This window comes from Anabrus simplex, chromosome 7 (assembly GCF_040414725.1).
Source record: "Anabrus simplex isolate iqAnaSimp1 chromosome 7, ASM4041472v1, whole genome shotgun sequence".
NCBI classification, from domain to species: Eukaryota; Metazoa; Arthropoda; class Insecta; order Orthoptera; family Tettigoniidae; genus Anabrus; species Anabrus simplex.
This window is the reverse complement of record NC_090271.1, coordinates 114,916,414-114,933,185: the sequence shown is the minus strand read 5'-3', so window position 1 is coordinate 114,933,185 and position 16,772 is coordinate 114,916,414. Positions and strand designations below refer to the sequence as shown.

At 39.0% G+C, this 16,772-nt stretch overlaps 1 protein-coding gene across 2 annotated transcripts in view; it reads left to right on the top strand.

Moving 5' to 3' along the window:
• The window catches only part of LOC136876948 (juvenile hormone esterase-like), a 75,906-nt gene that overhangs the window by 15,753 nt on the left and 43,381 nt on the right, over positions 1-16,772 (top strand). Inside the window, exons 3-4 of one of the 2 annotated variants that reach the window (XM_067150717.2) lie at positions 7,479-7,616; positions 13,531-13,684. In XM_067150717.2, coding sequence (XP_067006818.2) covers positions 7,479-7,616; positions 13,531-13,684 — 292 coding nt within the window. Of the gene's footprint in view, positions 1-7,478; positions 7,629-13,530; positions 13,685-16,772 lie in introns of both variants that reach the window. The other variant, XM_068228507.1, reaches the window with a different exon arrangement.

Below are 16,772 nucleotides of genomic sequence, written 5' to 3'. Positions count from 1 at the left end.
GCGATCTGTATGAAGAAACCACCGTCAATTTTAATTTTTCCCGCGTGCCCATGACTTTCTGCTTTGCTTCCGCCTTCGCTTTTAATTCCTTCCACAGAATCTTAACGTGCTCTTCACTGCGCATTCCGTCACTCGAAGCACTGAATTCTTCTGTCACGACTTTCCACGAATTTCTTATCCAACATCTTTATGTTGTGTTTCTTACACTGTTGTGTTTTTTACACCCTATATCCTTTGCACAGATCGTCATTATCTCTATTAACAAGCATTTATCTTTTTCGCTTACGTTTTCCCCCGTTTCCTATCGCACATAACCTTATCCATTCAGATTTTTTTAAAGAAGATACACAAACATAACACTACTCCGCGAGTAACCAAAAGAGTAAATGGTACTTCAACTCTCCGACGTTACTTCCGGAGTAAATAACTCCCGCAGTAATTTACTTCTGTAGTATGGACTTCTTTAGTAAACGCTACTTCCGTAGTAATTTACTCCAAGATGGTGCACGCCACCCTTAGTGTATAAGTTTGCGTGGCAGGAAGTTTACATAGCGGAGCGAGCGGCCGGGCTCAAACCAGCAGCCGCACTGTGCGGATATACAAAATATTACCCACATACGCTCCGCATCCGCGAATGGTTGATATTAACTTAACCTTGATCGGTCTCCAACCCTTCACTTTCCCCACTCTATATTACATCGTCTATGTCGACCTCACTGAAGTTTATCTTCATTTTACTTTGTATTATTTCTACCACTTTAAATACTATTTCCACCTTGCTTTCGTTGTTTCCTTCCGGCACACCATAAATAAAAAGGTTTTTCCTCCTGAGCTCTTGGTTAGTCCTGCTTTCAGACCATTTTACTTCACTCAGTTCCTCCTCTAAGCCCCTGACTTTGGTCTTCAGTCGTTCTACTTCCTCCGTGTTATGAACCACACATTTTATCACATTCATCTCCTCTTTAACACACTGTTTTAACTCTTGCATTTGCTTATTTATTTCCTTGGCTTGTTCTTTAATTAGATCTCTTGTTTGCTCATCCTAACATGCTTCTTTGACCAGTTCCTTTATCATTTCAAATTCTTCCCATCCGACTGCACCAACTGGTCCAGGCCCCGGATTTAGCTCAACTCCACCAATTTCTAATAAGATTCTTATCACTGCGGCTACCATCAAGGTTGCCAATACACCTATTTGCTGCCGATTCTTCATCTCTCCTCTCAATTTTTCACATTTTACTCCTCCATTCCACCTCTCTATAGCTGCCCTCTACTGCGCTAGTGAATCGCCCATATTCAGCACTCTACTCAGCACATCCGCCCACTCCACTGTCTCAATCACAACTGCATCCGGTTATCCGCAGGTATTGTAAATATTTAACTATAGTATATTACACCCAAGGTATTGAAACGGATAGATAATTATGTTAACATAATACAGTAGGCCTGACACTTGGCACCAGATCCCCTAAAGTGACATTTATGAGGGATTTTCTCTTGCGACAACTACCCACGTGTTGATCTTTGTTCCTTCCTTCCATTAATTGCGAGCAGGAGCCAGTTCGGCTCAGGTCACATTTACGGATTTATGGTCTCGAGGCTCTTTCCACACCACTGTCAAGTGTTACCTAACCACAAGCAAAAATAAAAGTGTACCTAACTGAAAATTATTAAACTTCATTATTTAGAAATTATCAGCAAAATTATCCACGCTGTCATACAATTTCCATCCGCCAAGACACTAACTTCGCGGATATCCTCGGATAAATCCTCGGATATCCGCACCTAATGCAGGGCTCTACTGATAACTTCAGGCTTTTTCGGTCATACATTACTAAAGAGATTTTGTTAATTATATTAATGTGTTCAAATATGTGTCGACATAGAAAACCGTTGTCTCATACAGCTCCAGGGTTTCATTTTCGATTGCCAGCAATCAATACGGTTTTCCGATACTGTAGACCGCAAACGATACGCTAATGAATAAATATTATCCCGCTGAAACAAGTTACAATGCTTTGGAAATTTCGTCTCATTAAATGACAGTGGCGGCTGGTGGTATCTGAAACTGGATGTTGCACCATACTTTTAAGTGTCACATGTTTATGTCAGAAGATTGCGGAAATAACAAGAAACACTATTATCGTGAAGTACATGAACTATATTCCTATTAAAACTGAAATATATCCGACAGTTAAAACACATGAAATAAGATGCTAATTATACAGTATTACTACAGTTATTCTTACCTATCTTGAATTAAAAATTTGCCCTTCTGTTTTTCAGTGATGAAATATGTTGGTAATATTGTGGGTGGACCGGTATGGAGTACCCTAGTAGCGTGGAAAATGAATTCACGTTGTGAGAGGAGAGAAAGCAGGCGTGAAGTCATCTCCGCAGAGTGGTGCAATCTAACGGGGACATTTTGAGTTGTTACTAGATAGGGAGTTTGCTCTTCCTGTGCAACACCCAAGGACCGATACTGGTGAGCGTGCTACTTGATGCTACATACAGGCATAACGAGCGGATGAGAAAGTGTGAGCACTCAAGTTGTTCCCTGTTGGCTAGTATAGGGACTGTGATGAATCGTCCGCTAGGGGCAGCACCGTTACTAGCTGAGGGTTGGTATCTGCAGTTGTAATATGTCTATGTTCGGTAGTGTTGTTTTGTCAAGGCAAAATCTGGAAGTGTCGTGCATTATTGTTAAGTAAAAGTGAAGAGCGTTTGATTTGGTGATAGCATTCATTTATTTAGTGTAAACATAGTGCTGGGCTTATAAAACTTACAAACATACCGAAGAGGAAGAAGTGCCTACTTGCTTCGAAACAGACTGTAAGTCTGGCTATAAAATTACGAAAGATAAACACCTCTTCAAACCACCTAAAAATTAAGCAGAATTTTCAAAATGGGAAAAGGCGATTCCCAGAAAAGACAAAAAGCTTTCTTATTAGTGTTTATGTATGCTATTCACATTATTTTCTGATGAAATCAGGTTAGTTTTTAATAGAAGGCGAACAGGTATAAATTCCTAGAGATAGATGGAAATGGAAACTGAAAACTGGCGCTGTCCATCATATATTCCCCAATTTGCCACAAAATCTCACGAAACAATTAAACAAACGAAAATTACCCCGTAAAAGACAGCCTCCGAAGACGGAGGAAAGTTCAAGAAACAAATCACACAGGCCTCACCGCGAATTATATTGCGTTGCTTTTTCTAAGTGTGCTAAAGGAAATGAAATAGGTTCAGACACAGCTAAAATACAATAAGTTCACTTGCAAACAAATTACGAGACAGGGACGTAGAATAATGATATCCGTAATAAATACAAAATAGCTAATGCTAAGATTTGGTTGCTAGAAAAACAACTAAGAGCGTCCAAATTACAGTCAAATTATTTAAGTGAGCAGGCATTAAGCAGAGAGCAAAAGGTCATTATTGTCACCATGCTAAAAAAAAAATATCAGCTAAGAAATAAGAAAGAGATGAGATATGACAATTAACTCCTTTTAAATAGTCTCTTATTTAAAATTAAATCGCCTAAGGGCTATAGACACTGAGGCATGAAATGCTTCCCCTTCCTTCGGAGGCTCAAGCTCCCTTACGTGAACACCCATGTATTAGTGCTACTGAGAACTATGTCTGCAATGAGAAGAGTGAAAATAATCGCACGGGAATTCTCATATAATGACGAAGTAAAACTAAGAGAAGAGGTTCAGTTTAATACCAACTCATTCAAGTTGATGGATTCGAAAATTTAGGAGAACACACGAAAGAAAACGGGCAAAATAACCTCTCAAATAATGCGTTAGTGTTCATTTCTGTTCCCTTATTGCATAATTGGATTCAACCTGTTGCTGTGTATGTAAGCCGAAATTCCACACCTGGTAATATTTTGTCACGAACTTTAATCCAGGTGGTCTTACAACTGGATCAAATTGGCGCCAGAATTATTGGTTTCACCTCAGACGAAAGTCAGTCTAATAAAAAAGGGTGGAAATGTCTAAGAATTAATGGTAAAGAAGGGAAGGTAATGTTCTCTGTTTCTAATCTTTTTGAGTCTAGTAGGAGCCTGTGCTTTTTCGGATGCTGTAAATATAACTAAGTGCATCAGAAATAATTTTCACGACAAAAGGCAATTCTGTTACAATAATGAAGTTGTGGACTTTAAATTCTTTCGACAGGTTTTTGAAATAGATAACTGCCATAAATTTGCAGGTTTGAAAGTTTGCCACAAGCTAAAGTCTGCAAATATAGACCCCGCTTCATTTCAGAGCATGAACGTGACTAACTTTTCAGTTGTTTAGTAATTCTGTTTCAAATGGCATAAAGTTTTTTAGACAGATAAACCTAGAGGGATTTGAAGACAGTGAACCGACAGAAACGTTCACTAGGTAATCGAATATCTTAACAGATGCATTAAATAATTCTATACCAGCAGGGGCTCTTTATAAATATCCAATAGGGCATCAACCCTTAATAAAATGGATAGATAACCTCAGTGGGAAGAAAAATACTTTTGCTTCAGAAAGAACTCTTGAATGTCTTAGAGTAACAATTGAGAGCACCATACAGGTGACCGAGTATGTATGGAAAAATGTATATGTGCTCACAGCCAAATTTCATCAAGATCCACTAGAACGACACTTTGTATACTACGCTCATTAAGTTGTGGCTACCGCCCTTCAATAATAGATTTCCTGAATTTGCACACGTTACAGTCTATTTATATCCCAACAAAACTTGCCCTGTTATCGGGTAGTAATTGTGAGTCCAAATTAGAACTGACATTGTCATCAATCATCAATCAAATGAGAACACTGGCTAAAAAGGCAGAAGAGACAAATAAGGCTGCAGCAGAAAAAGCACAGAATAAAATAAGGGAAGCACTAGACTTCACTGAGAACATGTATGACCTCTTACAGGACTGGGAGAACAATTTAGGCCTACTTAATAGTATTAGCCACAGTCTTACTAAGGAGTGTTTGATTTATTATCTAGGAGGATATATAGTATGCAACGTATCCAAGGTCACAAAATGTCATAAATGTGTCACCCTGCTTCACGGAAAGCCCACAGAAAAAAATACTTGCCGCAGCATTGACAGCACTTTCCTCACCCATCCTTCCAGAGCAGTTTATAATGTGCTCGTGCGCGTTGAAAGGGTAGTGGAACAAAATATCTCCTGTGAACATAGTCTATGGGGAGATATATGGCCTAGGATAGAGAAAGTGAAATCTGTCTACAAACGAATAATAGTAGAGAACATCCAGGACGAGGAAATTAGACAGAAGTACATGAATATGATTAGTGAAAAGTACCGAACAGTGGACAGTAAGCAGGTTCAGGATTTAGAAAGAGAATGGGTGGCATACAGGCATGCTGTAGTAGAAAAAGCAAGGGAAGGCCTAAAAAAACTTCGTGTAAACATGGGGAAGAAAGCTAAAATCTTGGTTGAATGATGAAGTGCGAGCAGCTTGTAAACATAAAAATAAGGCTTATCAGATATGGCTCCAAACAAGGGCTAATGCAAACAGGGAATCGTCCGTAGACGAAAGATACAGAGCGAAACAAATAGTTGTTGAATCGAAAAAGAAGTCGTGGGAATATTTTGGTAATAACCTGGAAAGGTTAGGTCAAGCAGCAGGGAAACCTTTCTGGACAGTAATAAAGAATCTTAGGAAGGGAGGGAAAAAGGAAATGAACAGTGTTTTGAGTTATGCAGGTGAACTCATAATAGATCCCAGGGAATCACTGGAGAGGTGGAGAGAATATTGTGAACATCTTCTCAATGTAAAAGGAAATCATCCTGGTGGTGTTGCGAACAAACAAGCTCATGGGGAGGAGGAAAATGATGTTGGTGAAATTACACTTGAGAACGTGGAAAATGTGGTAAATAAATTCCATTGCCATAAAGCAGCAGGAATAGATGAAATTAGACCTGAAATAGTGAAGTATAGTGGGAAGGCAGAAATGAAATGGCTTCATAGAATAATAAAATTAGCGTAGAGTGTTGGTAAGGTACCTCCAGATTGAACAAAAGCAGTCATTGCACCCATCTATAAGCAAGGAACAGGAAGGATTGCAACAACTATCGACGTATCTCATTGATTAGTACACCAGGCAAAGTATTCACTGGCATCTTGAAAGGGAGGGTGCGATCAGTGGTTGAGAGGAAGTTGGATGAAAACCAGTGTGGCTTCAGGCCACAGTGGGGCTGTCAGGATCAGATTTTCAGTATACGCCAGGTAATTGAAAAATTCTACGAGAGGGATATACAGTGTGTTTATGTTTCGTAGATCTAGAGAAAGCATATGGTAGGGTTCCGAGGGAAAAGATGTTCGCCATACTAAGGGACTATGGGATTAAGGGTAGATTATTAAAATCAGTCAAAAGCATTTATGTTGACAGTTGGGCTTCAGTGAGAATTGATGGTAGAATGAGTTCTTCGTTCAGGGTACTTACAGGGGTTAGACAAGTCTGTAATCTTTCACCTTTGTTGTTCGTAGTATACATGGATCATCTGCTGAAAGATAGCAAGTGCAGGGAGGGATTCAGTTAGGTGGAAATGTAGTAAGCAGTCTGGTCTATGCTGACGAATTGATCTTAATGGCAAATTGTGCCGAAAGCCTGCATTCTTATATCTTGGAACTTGAAAATAGGTGCAATGTGTATGGTATGAAAATTAGCCTCTCGAAGAGTAAATTGATAGCAGTAGGTAAGAAATTCAAGAGAACTGAATGTCAAATTTATGATACAAAGCTAGAACAGGTAGATAATTTCAATTATTTAGGACGTGTGCTCTCCCAGGATGGTAATATAGTAAGTGAGATTGAATCAAGGTGTAGAAAAGCTAATGCAGTGGGCTCGCAGTTGCGATCGAAAGTATTCTGTAAGAAGGAAGTCAGCTCCCGGACTAAACTATCTTTACATCGGTCTCTTTTCAGACCAACTTCGCTTTACGGGAGCGAAATGTGAGTGGACTCAGGATATCTTATTTATATGTAGAAGTAACAGACATGAAGGTAGCGAGAATGATTGCTGGTACAAACAGGTGGGAACAATGTCAAGAGGGTACTCGGAATAATGAGATAAAGGCTTAGTTATGAATTAACTCGATGGATAAAGCTGTACGCATAAACCGGCTTTGGTGGTGGGTTCATGTGAGGCGAATGGAGAAGGATAGGTTACCTAGGAGATTAATGGACGCTGTTATGGAGAGTAAGATAAGTAGAGAGAGACCAAGACGACGATGGTTAGACTCAATTTCTAACGATTTAAAGATAAGAGGTATAGAACTAATTGAGGCCACAGCACTAGTTGCAAGTAGGGGATTGTGGCAACGTTAGTAAATTCACAGAAGCTTGCAGACTGATCGCTGAAAGGCATAACGGTCTATAATGATGATATATGTATTTATGGATGGATAAATATACTGCAATTGCGCAACTGAGACCACGGTTCGTCATTTTTACAGGCGTCCTCTGACCCCGACCCATTGACTGGAACATTTGAGGCTCTCCAAGAAGGTCCTGTATGTAAGCAGTTTGATATAATGGACAAGAAGAAGAAAGGCGAAGAGGATTGTCTTTTTCTTAACATCTACACACCGCAGGTGAGTCGAACGGTAAGTTAGAAATTAACACTTCTCGATACAAAATTCGAGCAACAGACAATAGAAGTGACCGTGGTTAGTAACAGCCAAAGTTAATTAAACATCATATACGTTAATACTTACACAGAATGAATCAACTTAATTCACAGTGAATGTTGGCATGGAAGTTACGCATATTGTTGTAGTTAGAAAGAATTCAACAGCTGACAGATCCTAACAGATGTTGTAATTAGTATGTAGTTATAGTAAAGAAGCAATCGGAAGAAGTGTGTACATGAATGCTTGTCACGAGTAGTTGCCTAGCGCTAGTTTCTCATTAATATATCACGAGTTTGAATCCATAATTAGTCAGTTTGTAAATTGATCACTAGTACTATTGACATATAAGCCTAGCTAAACACTCTAATGAAGTGCTTAGTTAGTTTTTTGTTGAAGGTATGGGATTTGGCCTGTATCGATCATACTGCCAACAATATACATAGAAACACATACATTACATAAACGAACACATTTAAATTCTCCTCTGAAAGACAGCAGAGTTAATATCATACAGAAAATAAGCCAAACTGCAAAAGGATTAGAGAAAAGAAGCTGTAGACTGAAATGAATTATTTAGCAAAATATTCAGAATTGTCACTGTTTCGACGCACTTTAAAACACACGCATACTCAAGTTAACACAGAAATCAATATTATATATAGAGAGAGAGAGAGAAATATGATACTGTTAATCACTTTGATATTTTAAAAAATCAGCTGAGCCTCTTGCATAAACATTTTTATAGCTTATTTTATACCATTCGCTTTGAGAGAAACCTGCAACAAGCTTAGGATGTTAATATGCAAAAACAAGCAATTTATACACCATGTCTGACATATCTATCAACTAAAAGTAATATTCCTGTTGGTCAATGGATTGTGAGAGGCTTCCTGTTTGGATCCAGAGGTGCCCTGCCGAAGATCACAGCAACTATCCTTCATAATTTAAAAATTCCGTTTTACGACATAGAGAAAGTCTTATTACAGGTCATAAAAGATTCTCTGCAAATGATACCGTTGCATTTATCCTGAAATCGTAATCTCCTTTCGATGAACTTTCCAGAAAAAGTACTATTTCATTATCTTTCTGGCTATTCTGCCGTGGTCCACTCCTCTCATTCCTGCTACGGTAGTCATCTTGTGTGAGATCGTCTAAGTACTCTCTCCTGTGTCCTGCCAGCGGAATGATTTATTTTTAATTAATAAAACTATACAAATTAAGTTTTAGGGGGCCGCTGTCTGTAATTTCGTTTGTTTTGCCAATTTTTCAGATATTTATCCGTTTTAGGCCAACTCAAGACCGAATCCGCTGTTTTTATTTTTCGTGTCTGTTTCTCTGTTTGTCTGTTCCACCATCACGGCAAAACGGCTGGATAGACTTCAACCAAACTTCATATCTAGAGTATACTCACCCCGAGAAAGGTTTCAATATGCATTTCATTTTAAAATCTTTGATTAGACGGGGATTTATAGGAAAACCAGAACAGTTTTCCTCCATTTTCTCTTATACCATTCATTTCCTGTAAACTCCGTGGACCGTATGCGAAACGTCTCTTCATTATAAACAACTTTCGTTATGTTCATAATTTACCTTACTATTCAAATGACGGAGAAATTTACTATTTTCTGCGGATATCATGGTCTGCGTGTGTGACCGACAGACCGACAACGAACCTACAGGTTACCATGGCAACGTCTCTGACTGCTTGCCAACAGGGAAGTAACGTATTGCCATTTTCCTCATCATACCTTTAAATTCATGGTTGCTCCTTGGGTAGAAGGCAAGAGAGGGCGTCAATCGGCTATTCTGCGGGATATTGGCGGAATATCGTTGGAGTTTATAACCGCCCTCGAATAGCTTAAGTAATAACACCATTAGTCATCTTATCTGTTAACCTAAGAATGCCTGCGCCTAAATTTCTCCTCTGTTACCTCTTTCTTATATCCATGACTCACACCAGCATTATTTATTGAGGAGCATTTGATTTTCCAATACATTCACTTGGTATTTACATATTTGTCGTCATCCGGCTGTCTTCAGTTTTAATCCATTTTCTATTAATTTCAACTATCTTTACTGAATTATTTTCTTCCTTAATTACACCGTATGTATGCGAGTGCTAATCCCGAAAGCTTGACACTCTTTCCTTTGAGGAAATATTCTAAGCTATGCAAATGTATAAGTTTTGGTCCCAGAAAATATCGAAATATGGATGCAATTTTAACGACGGTGCAGACCTTCGTTTCGGGATAATTGGTGGCTAATCGGTAAGTCTTATCACAAATCAGAAAGCACAATCGCGTTTCATTTTGGAAAGATCTGCAACTTTGGTCCTATGACTTTTTGTCGTATTTCTATCCCTTATACGTTAAATAGAGCTGTAATTCTCGATTTCAAGTTAATTTTGTACTTTCACACGTATATGTTAACATTTGGCACACTTATAGGGAAGATAGAATCATGACATTCGGCTCGCACATTGACATGACCAGTGGCCAAGTGATAGCTAAATTTTATGATTCCAGCTGTCACATGAGTATCACAAATATGAGTATCACAAATATAAAGTAGTATGCGAAAACTATACAAAATTTCACACCATTCAATGACTCAATCTAACCCGTAAATATAGGAGATACGAGTAGATGTCATGGGACCAACCATGTAGAACACTGAAAGAGGCGTCTGGTGGTGAAGTCCGTTTGTAAATATGTCGCAGAGTTTCAAAGCAGTAACTCTCTAAATAAAGGTCTGCAATTCTAGAATGTGTCTGTACATTGACTATTTTAGCGACATTTCTGTACAGTTATCCGTTTCAGGTGTAATAATGGCCATCTGCATATTTTTAGCTTTGGTGTCTGTTGTCTGTTTGTTTGTCTATAACTTGGAAACTACAGGATATATTTCCACCAAACTTCATATTTAGAATCCACCTGTCCTTGGGTAGGTTTTAGGGTAAATATTGTTTCTAAATCCATGAACTGACTGGATGTTTATACGAAACCGAAACCGTGATTTTGCAGTCCCACAAAATGTACACAAACAAACTTCATAGAATCTACCTGCCTTAATGGAAATTAATTTCTAAACCTTTTTTTCTCATGTGCATCATTTCGATATGAGGATGAATAAGGGAGATATCATTAACGGACCGTTTTCCGGTACAAGTCCCACCGGACTTAACTTAAAAGAACGCTTGCGTGTAAAGCGTATTTCTTACAACTTAAAAACTATTGAAGATATTTGAACCAAACTTGATATTTAACATCCACCTTTCCAAAGGTAGACTTTAAAGGTCAATAACATTTCCTGCTCCCGGAATGGACTGGCGATTTATAGGGAACCGAAATGGTGATTTTACTCTTCCACAATATATATATAGTACAAGACCAACCTGACTGAAAATCGACCAAATTTGTTGGTAATCCATTTCTAAAACTTTTTTTCATGTGCATTTTTTCGACAGGGAGATATCGTGAATGGTCGGTTTTGCAAGTTAAGGCCAGGAGACATAGCCCAAAAGGTGTTGTACTGTGCGTGGAGATTCCTTATCTACCTATATAAATAAAATCGTTACGACTGTGTGCCTGTACATTGACTATTTTGGCGAAGTTTTCGTATAGCTACACGTTTAAAGGGTAATAATGACCATCTGCATATTTTTTTCGTTTAGTTTCCTGAAAGTCCTAATTTTAACCCTCCTCGCCCAAAATGTACACTGCGGCATAATCTGCCAGACGAACAAGAAAACTAAAATTTGGCAAAATTATACATTTTAGACTGTAACGGACTGAACATTTCCATGATCTTTAAATTTTTCACTTTTTATCCCCGAAAAATATCGAAATATGGAGGCAATTTTAATGATGGTGCAGACCTTCGGGAAGTCCTATCACATAACGGATGGCACAATCTCCATTCAATTTGGAGTGATCTACAACCTTGGCCTTATGACTTTTTGTCGTATCTGTATCCCTTTTACGTTTTATTTTTATCTATTTCTCGATGTTAAGTAAATTTGGACTTTTCACATGCATAATTCATACTTTCAATCACTTATAGGAAAGATAGAATCATCAAACTCTACACGAAAATTGGCCCACCCAATAGCCATATGTGAGCTAAATTATCTGAAAAGTAATGCAGTGTGAGATAATCTTACAAAAATTTACCCTATTCAACGTTTCTAACTCAATCTCACCCATGAATAGATGAGCTATCATAGGACCAGCCATTTAGGCTGCTAAATCTGGCGTCTTATGGTACAATCCTTTGTCCATATGACGTACCGTTTAGTAGCAGTTAATCTGTAAATAAAGGTCTGCAATATTGTAAGCATGCATGTACTTTCGTATGTAGATCTATATATATTCACTGATGTCATTTTGTAGCGATCGAGAAAGGGTGTGTCTGCTATTGTAATCAGCACTCCCCACACCGACTTTGACTGGCAGTAGGAAAGGGGTCCTTCCCCAACACCTGTGTAACTGGCATTAGTAAGGAAGGCCTATCATTGTAATGAATAATTCACTTCCCGATTTGACTTGCAGAAGGCAAGGGAGCATGCAGTTTTGTTTAAAACTCCGCTACCCGATTGTGTTTGGCTGTAGGCAAGTGTGCCCGGCCTTATAAACAAATGTATCCATATAAAATGTGACTGGCATTAGGCATAGTTGCCTACTATTTTGATGGAAACTCACTAACTTTGTGTGACTGGCAGTAAGCTGGCTGGCTGTAGGAAAAGAGGCCTGTCATTATAATGATAACTGCACAACTCATTTTCGACTGGTAGTAGGGAAGTTGCCTGCCATTCTAATGAAAACTCCCCAACTGCAATCTGTCTGGAAGTAGAAAAGGGAGCCCGCCATTTTAACTAAAACTCCCCAAATCTATTGTGACCGCGCAGTAGGCGATGGGGCCTGCAATTATAATGTAAATTTTCTAACTCAATTATGAATGGCAGTAGGCAAGTGAGCCTGTCGTTTTCATCACAAATCGGTAACAAGCACTTTACACCATACTGGGATCCTCCCCATGCTGTTTCTCGGATAACGCTAAGAGACATGCCATTTTAAAACAATCTTATTTACTGCATGTACAGTATTTACTTCGATATTCGAATACAATGTAGAATACCGTAGCGAAGCACGAGTACATTTGCTAGTAAATAAATAAATAAATATTACTACTATTCCGAAGCCTGTTGCAGCCGGGAGGATTGTGATATTTAGTTGGAAGTGGCTGTTTGAGAGCGATCAGCGTATGGAGGAAAAGTTGCTGCCGTGTATTGTAACATTGACAAAGGAAGTAGTGATCCGGAGTAGATAGAGGTTGACCGTGACACTCACAATAAAGTGTATCAGTAACGTGTAAACGATGTGGATGAATGTTGAAGCTCCCGCGATTGAAACTACCTTAGTTAGTTCCTGAGGACCATTCTCGTAGTTCTGCCACTGAGAACCATGCTCACACTTAGACCGGAATGTAACCAGCCGGAACACGAAAGAAGGGGAGAAAATGGCATCAACTATACTTTCTTGTAGACATAAATAATATCTAACTTAATTTTCTGAAACTGTTATAAAGTAAAACTTTATAACGTACTTTATTTATCCACCCATCCCTTTATCCATCGACTCATAGAATGCTCCCTCCTCAGTTGGTGGTTATCCGTGACTGGGAGAGAAGTATTCATTCATTCATGCATGCATGACAATTAAATCGTGGAATCATTCATTAATTAGCTCATTCATGCATTCATGTAGCCATATGCATAGTGTCTGCTGAATATGGAGGAGAACTCCGTACAGACTTATGACAAATAAATAAATAAATAAATAAATAAATAAATAAATAAATATAACGTACTTTTCAGCTTCCAGATTCGAGTCCGCTGAAGCCAGTAATGGTTTGGGTTCATGGAGGTGCTTTCTTAGCAGGATCTGGAAATAAAAATCTTCAAAATCCTGAGTTGCTCCTCGATACAGGAGTGGTTTTTGTAAGCTTCAACTACCGCCTCGGACCTTTTGGTAAGTCGCAACATTCTTCACGCTGATCTAGAATTATACATAGTGTCATTATATGATTGACTGCAAAATATCATACCGTAATTTCCTACAACTATGGTCCATTTTTCATTATTTTCTTCAAATTTTCTCCACTCTAGGTGCATTCATACATACATACAGACATTATCATTATAGACTGTTATGCCTTTCAGCGTTCAGTCTGCAAGCCTCTGAGAATTTACTAAACGTCGCCACAATCCTCGATTTGCAACTAGTGTTGTGGCCTCATTTAGTTCTATACCTCTTATCTTTAAATCGTTAGAAACCGAGTCTAACCATCGTCGTCTTGGTCTACCTCTACTTCTCTTACCCTCCATAACAGAGTCCATTATTCTCCTAGGTAACCTATCCTCCTCCATTCGTCTCACATGACCCCACCACCGAAGCCGGTTTATACGTACAGCTTCACCCATCGAGTTCATTCCTAAATTAGCCTTTATCTCCTCATTCCGAGTACCCTCCTGCCGTTGTTCCCACCTGTTTGTACCAGCAATCATTCTTGCTACTTTCATGTCTGTTACTTCTAAGTTATGAATAAGATATCCTGAGTCCACCCAGCTTTCGCTCCCGTAAAGCAAAGTTGGTCTGAAAACAGACCGATGTAAAGAGAGTTTCGTCTGGGAGCTGACTTCCTTCTTACAGAATACTGCTGATCGCAACTGCGAGCTCACTGCATTAGCTTTACTGCACCTTGATTCAATCTCACTTACTATATTACCATCCTGGGAGAACACACAACCTAAATACTTGAAATTATCAACCTGTTCTAGATTTGTATCACCAATCTGACATTCAATTCCGTTGAATTTCTTACCTACTGACATCAATTTAGTCTTCGAGAGGCTAATTTTCATACCATACTCATTGCACCTATTTTCAAGTTCCAAGATATTAGACTGCAGGCTTTCAGCACAGTCTGCCATTAAGACCAAGTCGTCATCATAGGCCAAACTGCTTACTACATTTCCACCAAACTGAATCCCTCCCTGCCATTTTATACCTTTCAGCAGATGATCCATGTAAACTATGAACAGCAAAGGTGAAAGAATACAGCCTTGTCTAACTCCTGTAAGTACCCTGAACCAAGAACTCATTCTACCATCAATTCTCACTGAAGCCCAATTGTCAACATAAATGCTTTTGACTGATTTTAATAATCTACCTTTAATTCCATAGTCCCCCAGTATGGCGAACATCTTTTCCCTCGGTACCCTGTCATATGCTTTCTCTAGATCTACGAAACATAAACACAACTGCCTATTCCTCTCGTAGCATTTTTCAATTACCTGGCGCATACTGAAAATCTGATCCTGACAGCCTCTCTGTGGTCTGAAACCACACTGGTTTTCATCCAACTTCCCCTCAACGACTGATCGCACCCTCCCTTCCAAGATGCCAGTGAATACTTTGCCTGGTATACTAATCAATGAGATACTTCGATAGTTGTTGCAATCCTTCCTGTTTCCTTGCTTGTAGATAGGTGCAATTACTGCTTTTGTCCAATATGAAGGTACCTTACCAACACTCCACGCTAATCTTACTAGTCTATGAAGCCATTTCATCCCTGCCTTCCCACTGTACTTCACCATTTCAGGTCTAATTTCATCTATTCCTGCTGCCTTATGACAATGGAGTTTATTTACTATCCTTTCCACTTCCTCAAGCATAATTTCACCAACATCATTTTCCTCCTCCCCATGAGCTTGGCTGTTTGCAACACCACCATGATGATTTCCTTTTACATTGAGAAGATGTTCAAAATATTCCCTCCACCTCTCCAGTGATTCCCTGGGGTCTATTATGAGTTCACCTGAATTACTCAAAACACTGTTCATTTCCTTTTTCCCACCCTTCCTAAGATTTTTTATTACTGTCCAGAAAGGTTTCCCTGCTGCTTGACCTAGCCTTTCTAGGTTATTACCAAAATCTTCCCATGACTTCTTTTTGGATTCAACAACTATTTGTTTCGCTCTGTTTCTTTCATCTACGTACCAATCCCTGTCTGCGTCGGCCCGTGTTTGGAGCCATTTCTGATAAGCCTTCTTTTAACGTTTACAGGCTGCTCTCACTTCATCATTCCACCAAGATGTTCGCCTTTTCCCATCTTTACACACAGTTGTTCCTAGGCATTCCCTTGCTGTTTCTACTACAGCATCCCTGTATGCCACCCATTCACTTTCTATATCCTGAACCTGCTTACTGTCTACTGTTCGAAAACTTCTCACTAATCATATCCATGTACTTCTGTCTAATTTCCTCGTCCTGGAGATTTTCTACCCTTATTCGTTTGCAGACAGATTTCACTTTCTCTACCCTAGGCCTAGAGATACTTAGTTCACTACAGATCAGATAGTGGTCTGTATCATCGAAAAAACCCCGAAAAACTCTTACATTCCTAACAGATTTCCTGAATTCAAAGTCTGTTAAGATATAGTATATTATGGATCTGGTACCTCTAGCCTCCCATGTGTAGCGGTGAATAGCCTTATGCTTGAAGAATGTATTCGTAACAGCTAAACCCATACTAGCACAGAAGTCCAGCAAACGCTTCCCATTCCCATTAGCTTCCATATCTTCCCCACATTTACCAATCACCCTTTCGTATCCTTCAGTTCTATTTCCAACTCTCGCATTGAAATCGCCCATTAACACTATTCTATCCTTGCCGTTGACCCTGACCACGATGTCACTCAATGCTTCATAAAACTTGTCAACTTCATCCTCATCTGCACCCTCACATGGTGAATACACGGACACAATTTTTGTCTTAATTCCTCCCACTGACAAATCTACCCACATCATTCGCTCATTTACGTGCCTAACAGAAACTATGTTGCGTGCAATGGTATTCCTGATAAAGAGCCCTACCCCAGACTCTGCCCTTCCCTTTCTAACACCCGTCAAGTACACCTTACCAACTTGCTAAAATAATTTTAAATATTTCAATAAGTAGAAAAGTTGATCAGAATATAATATATGTGTTACTTTTGAGTTATATTTATAAATCATGAAGAAAAATAAATTTGAATCATGGTACATAGTTGTAGCA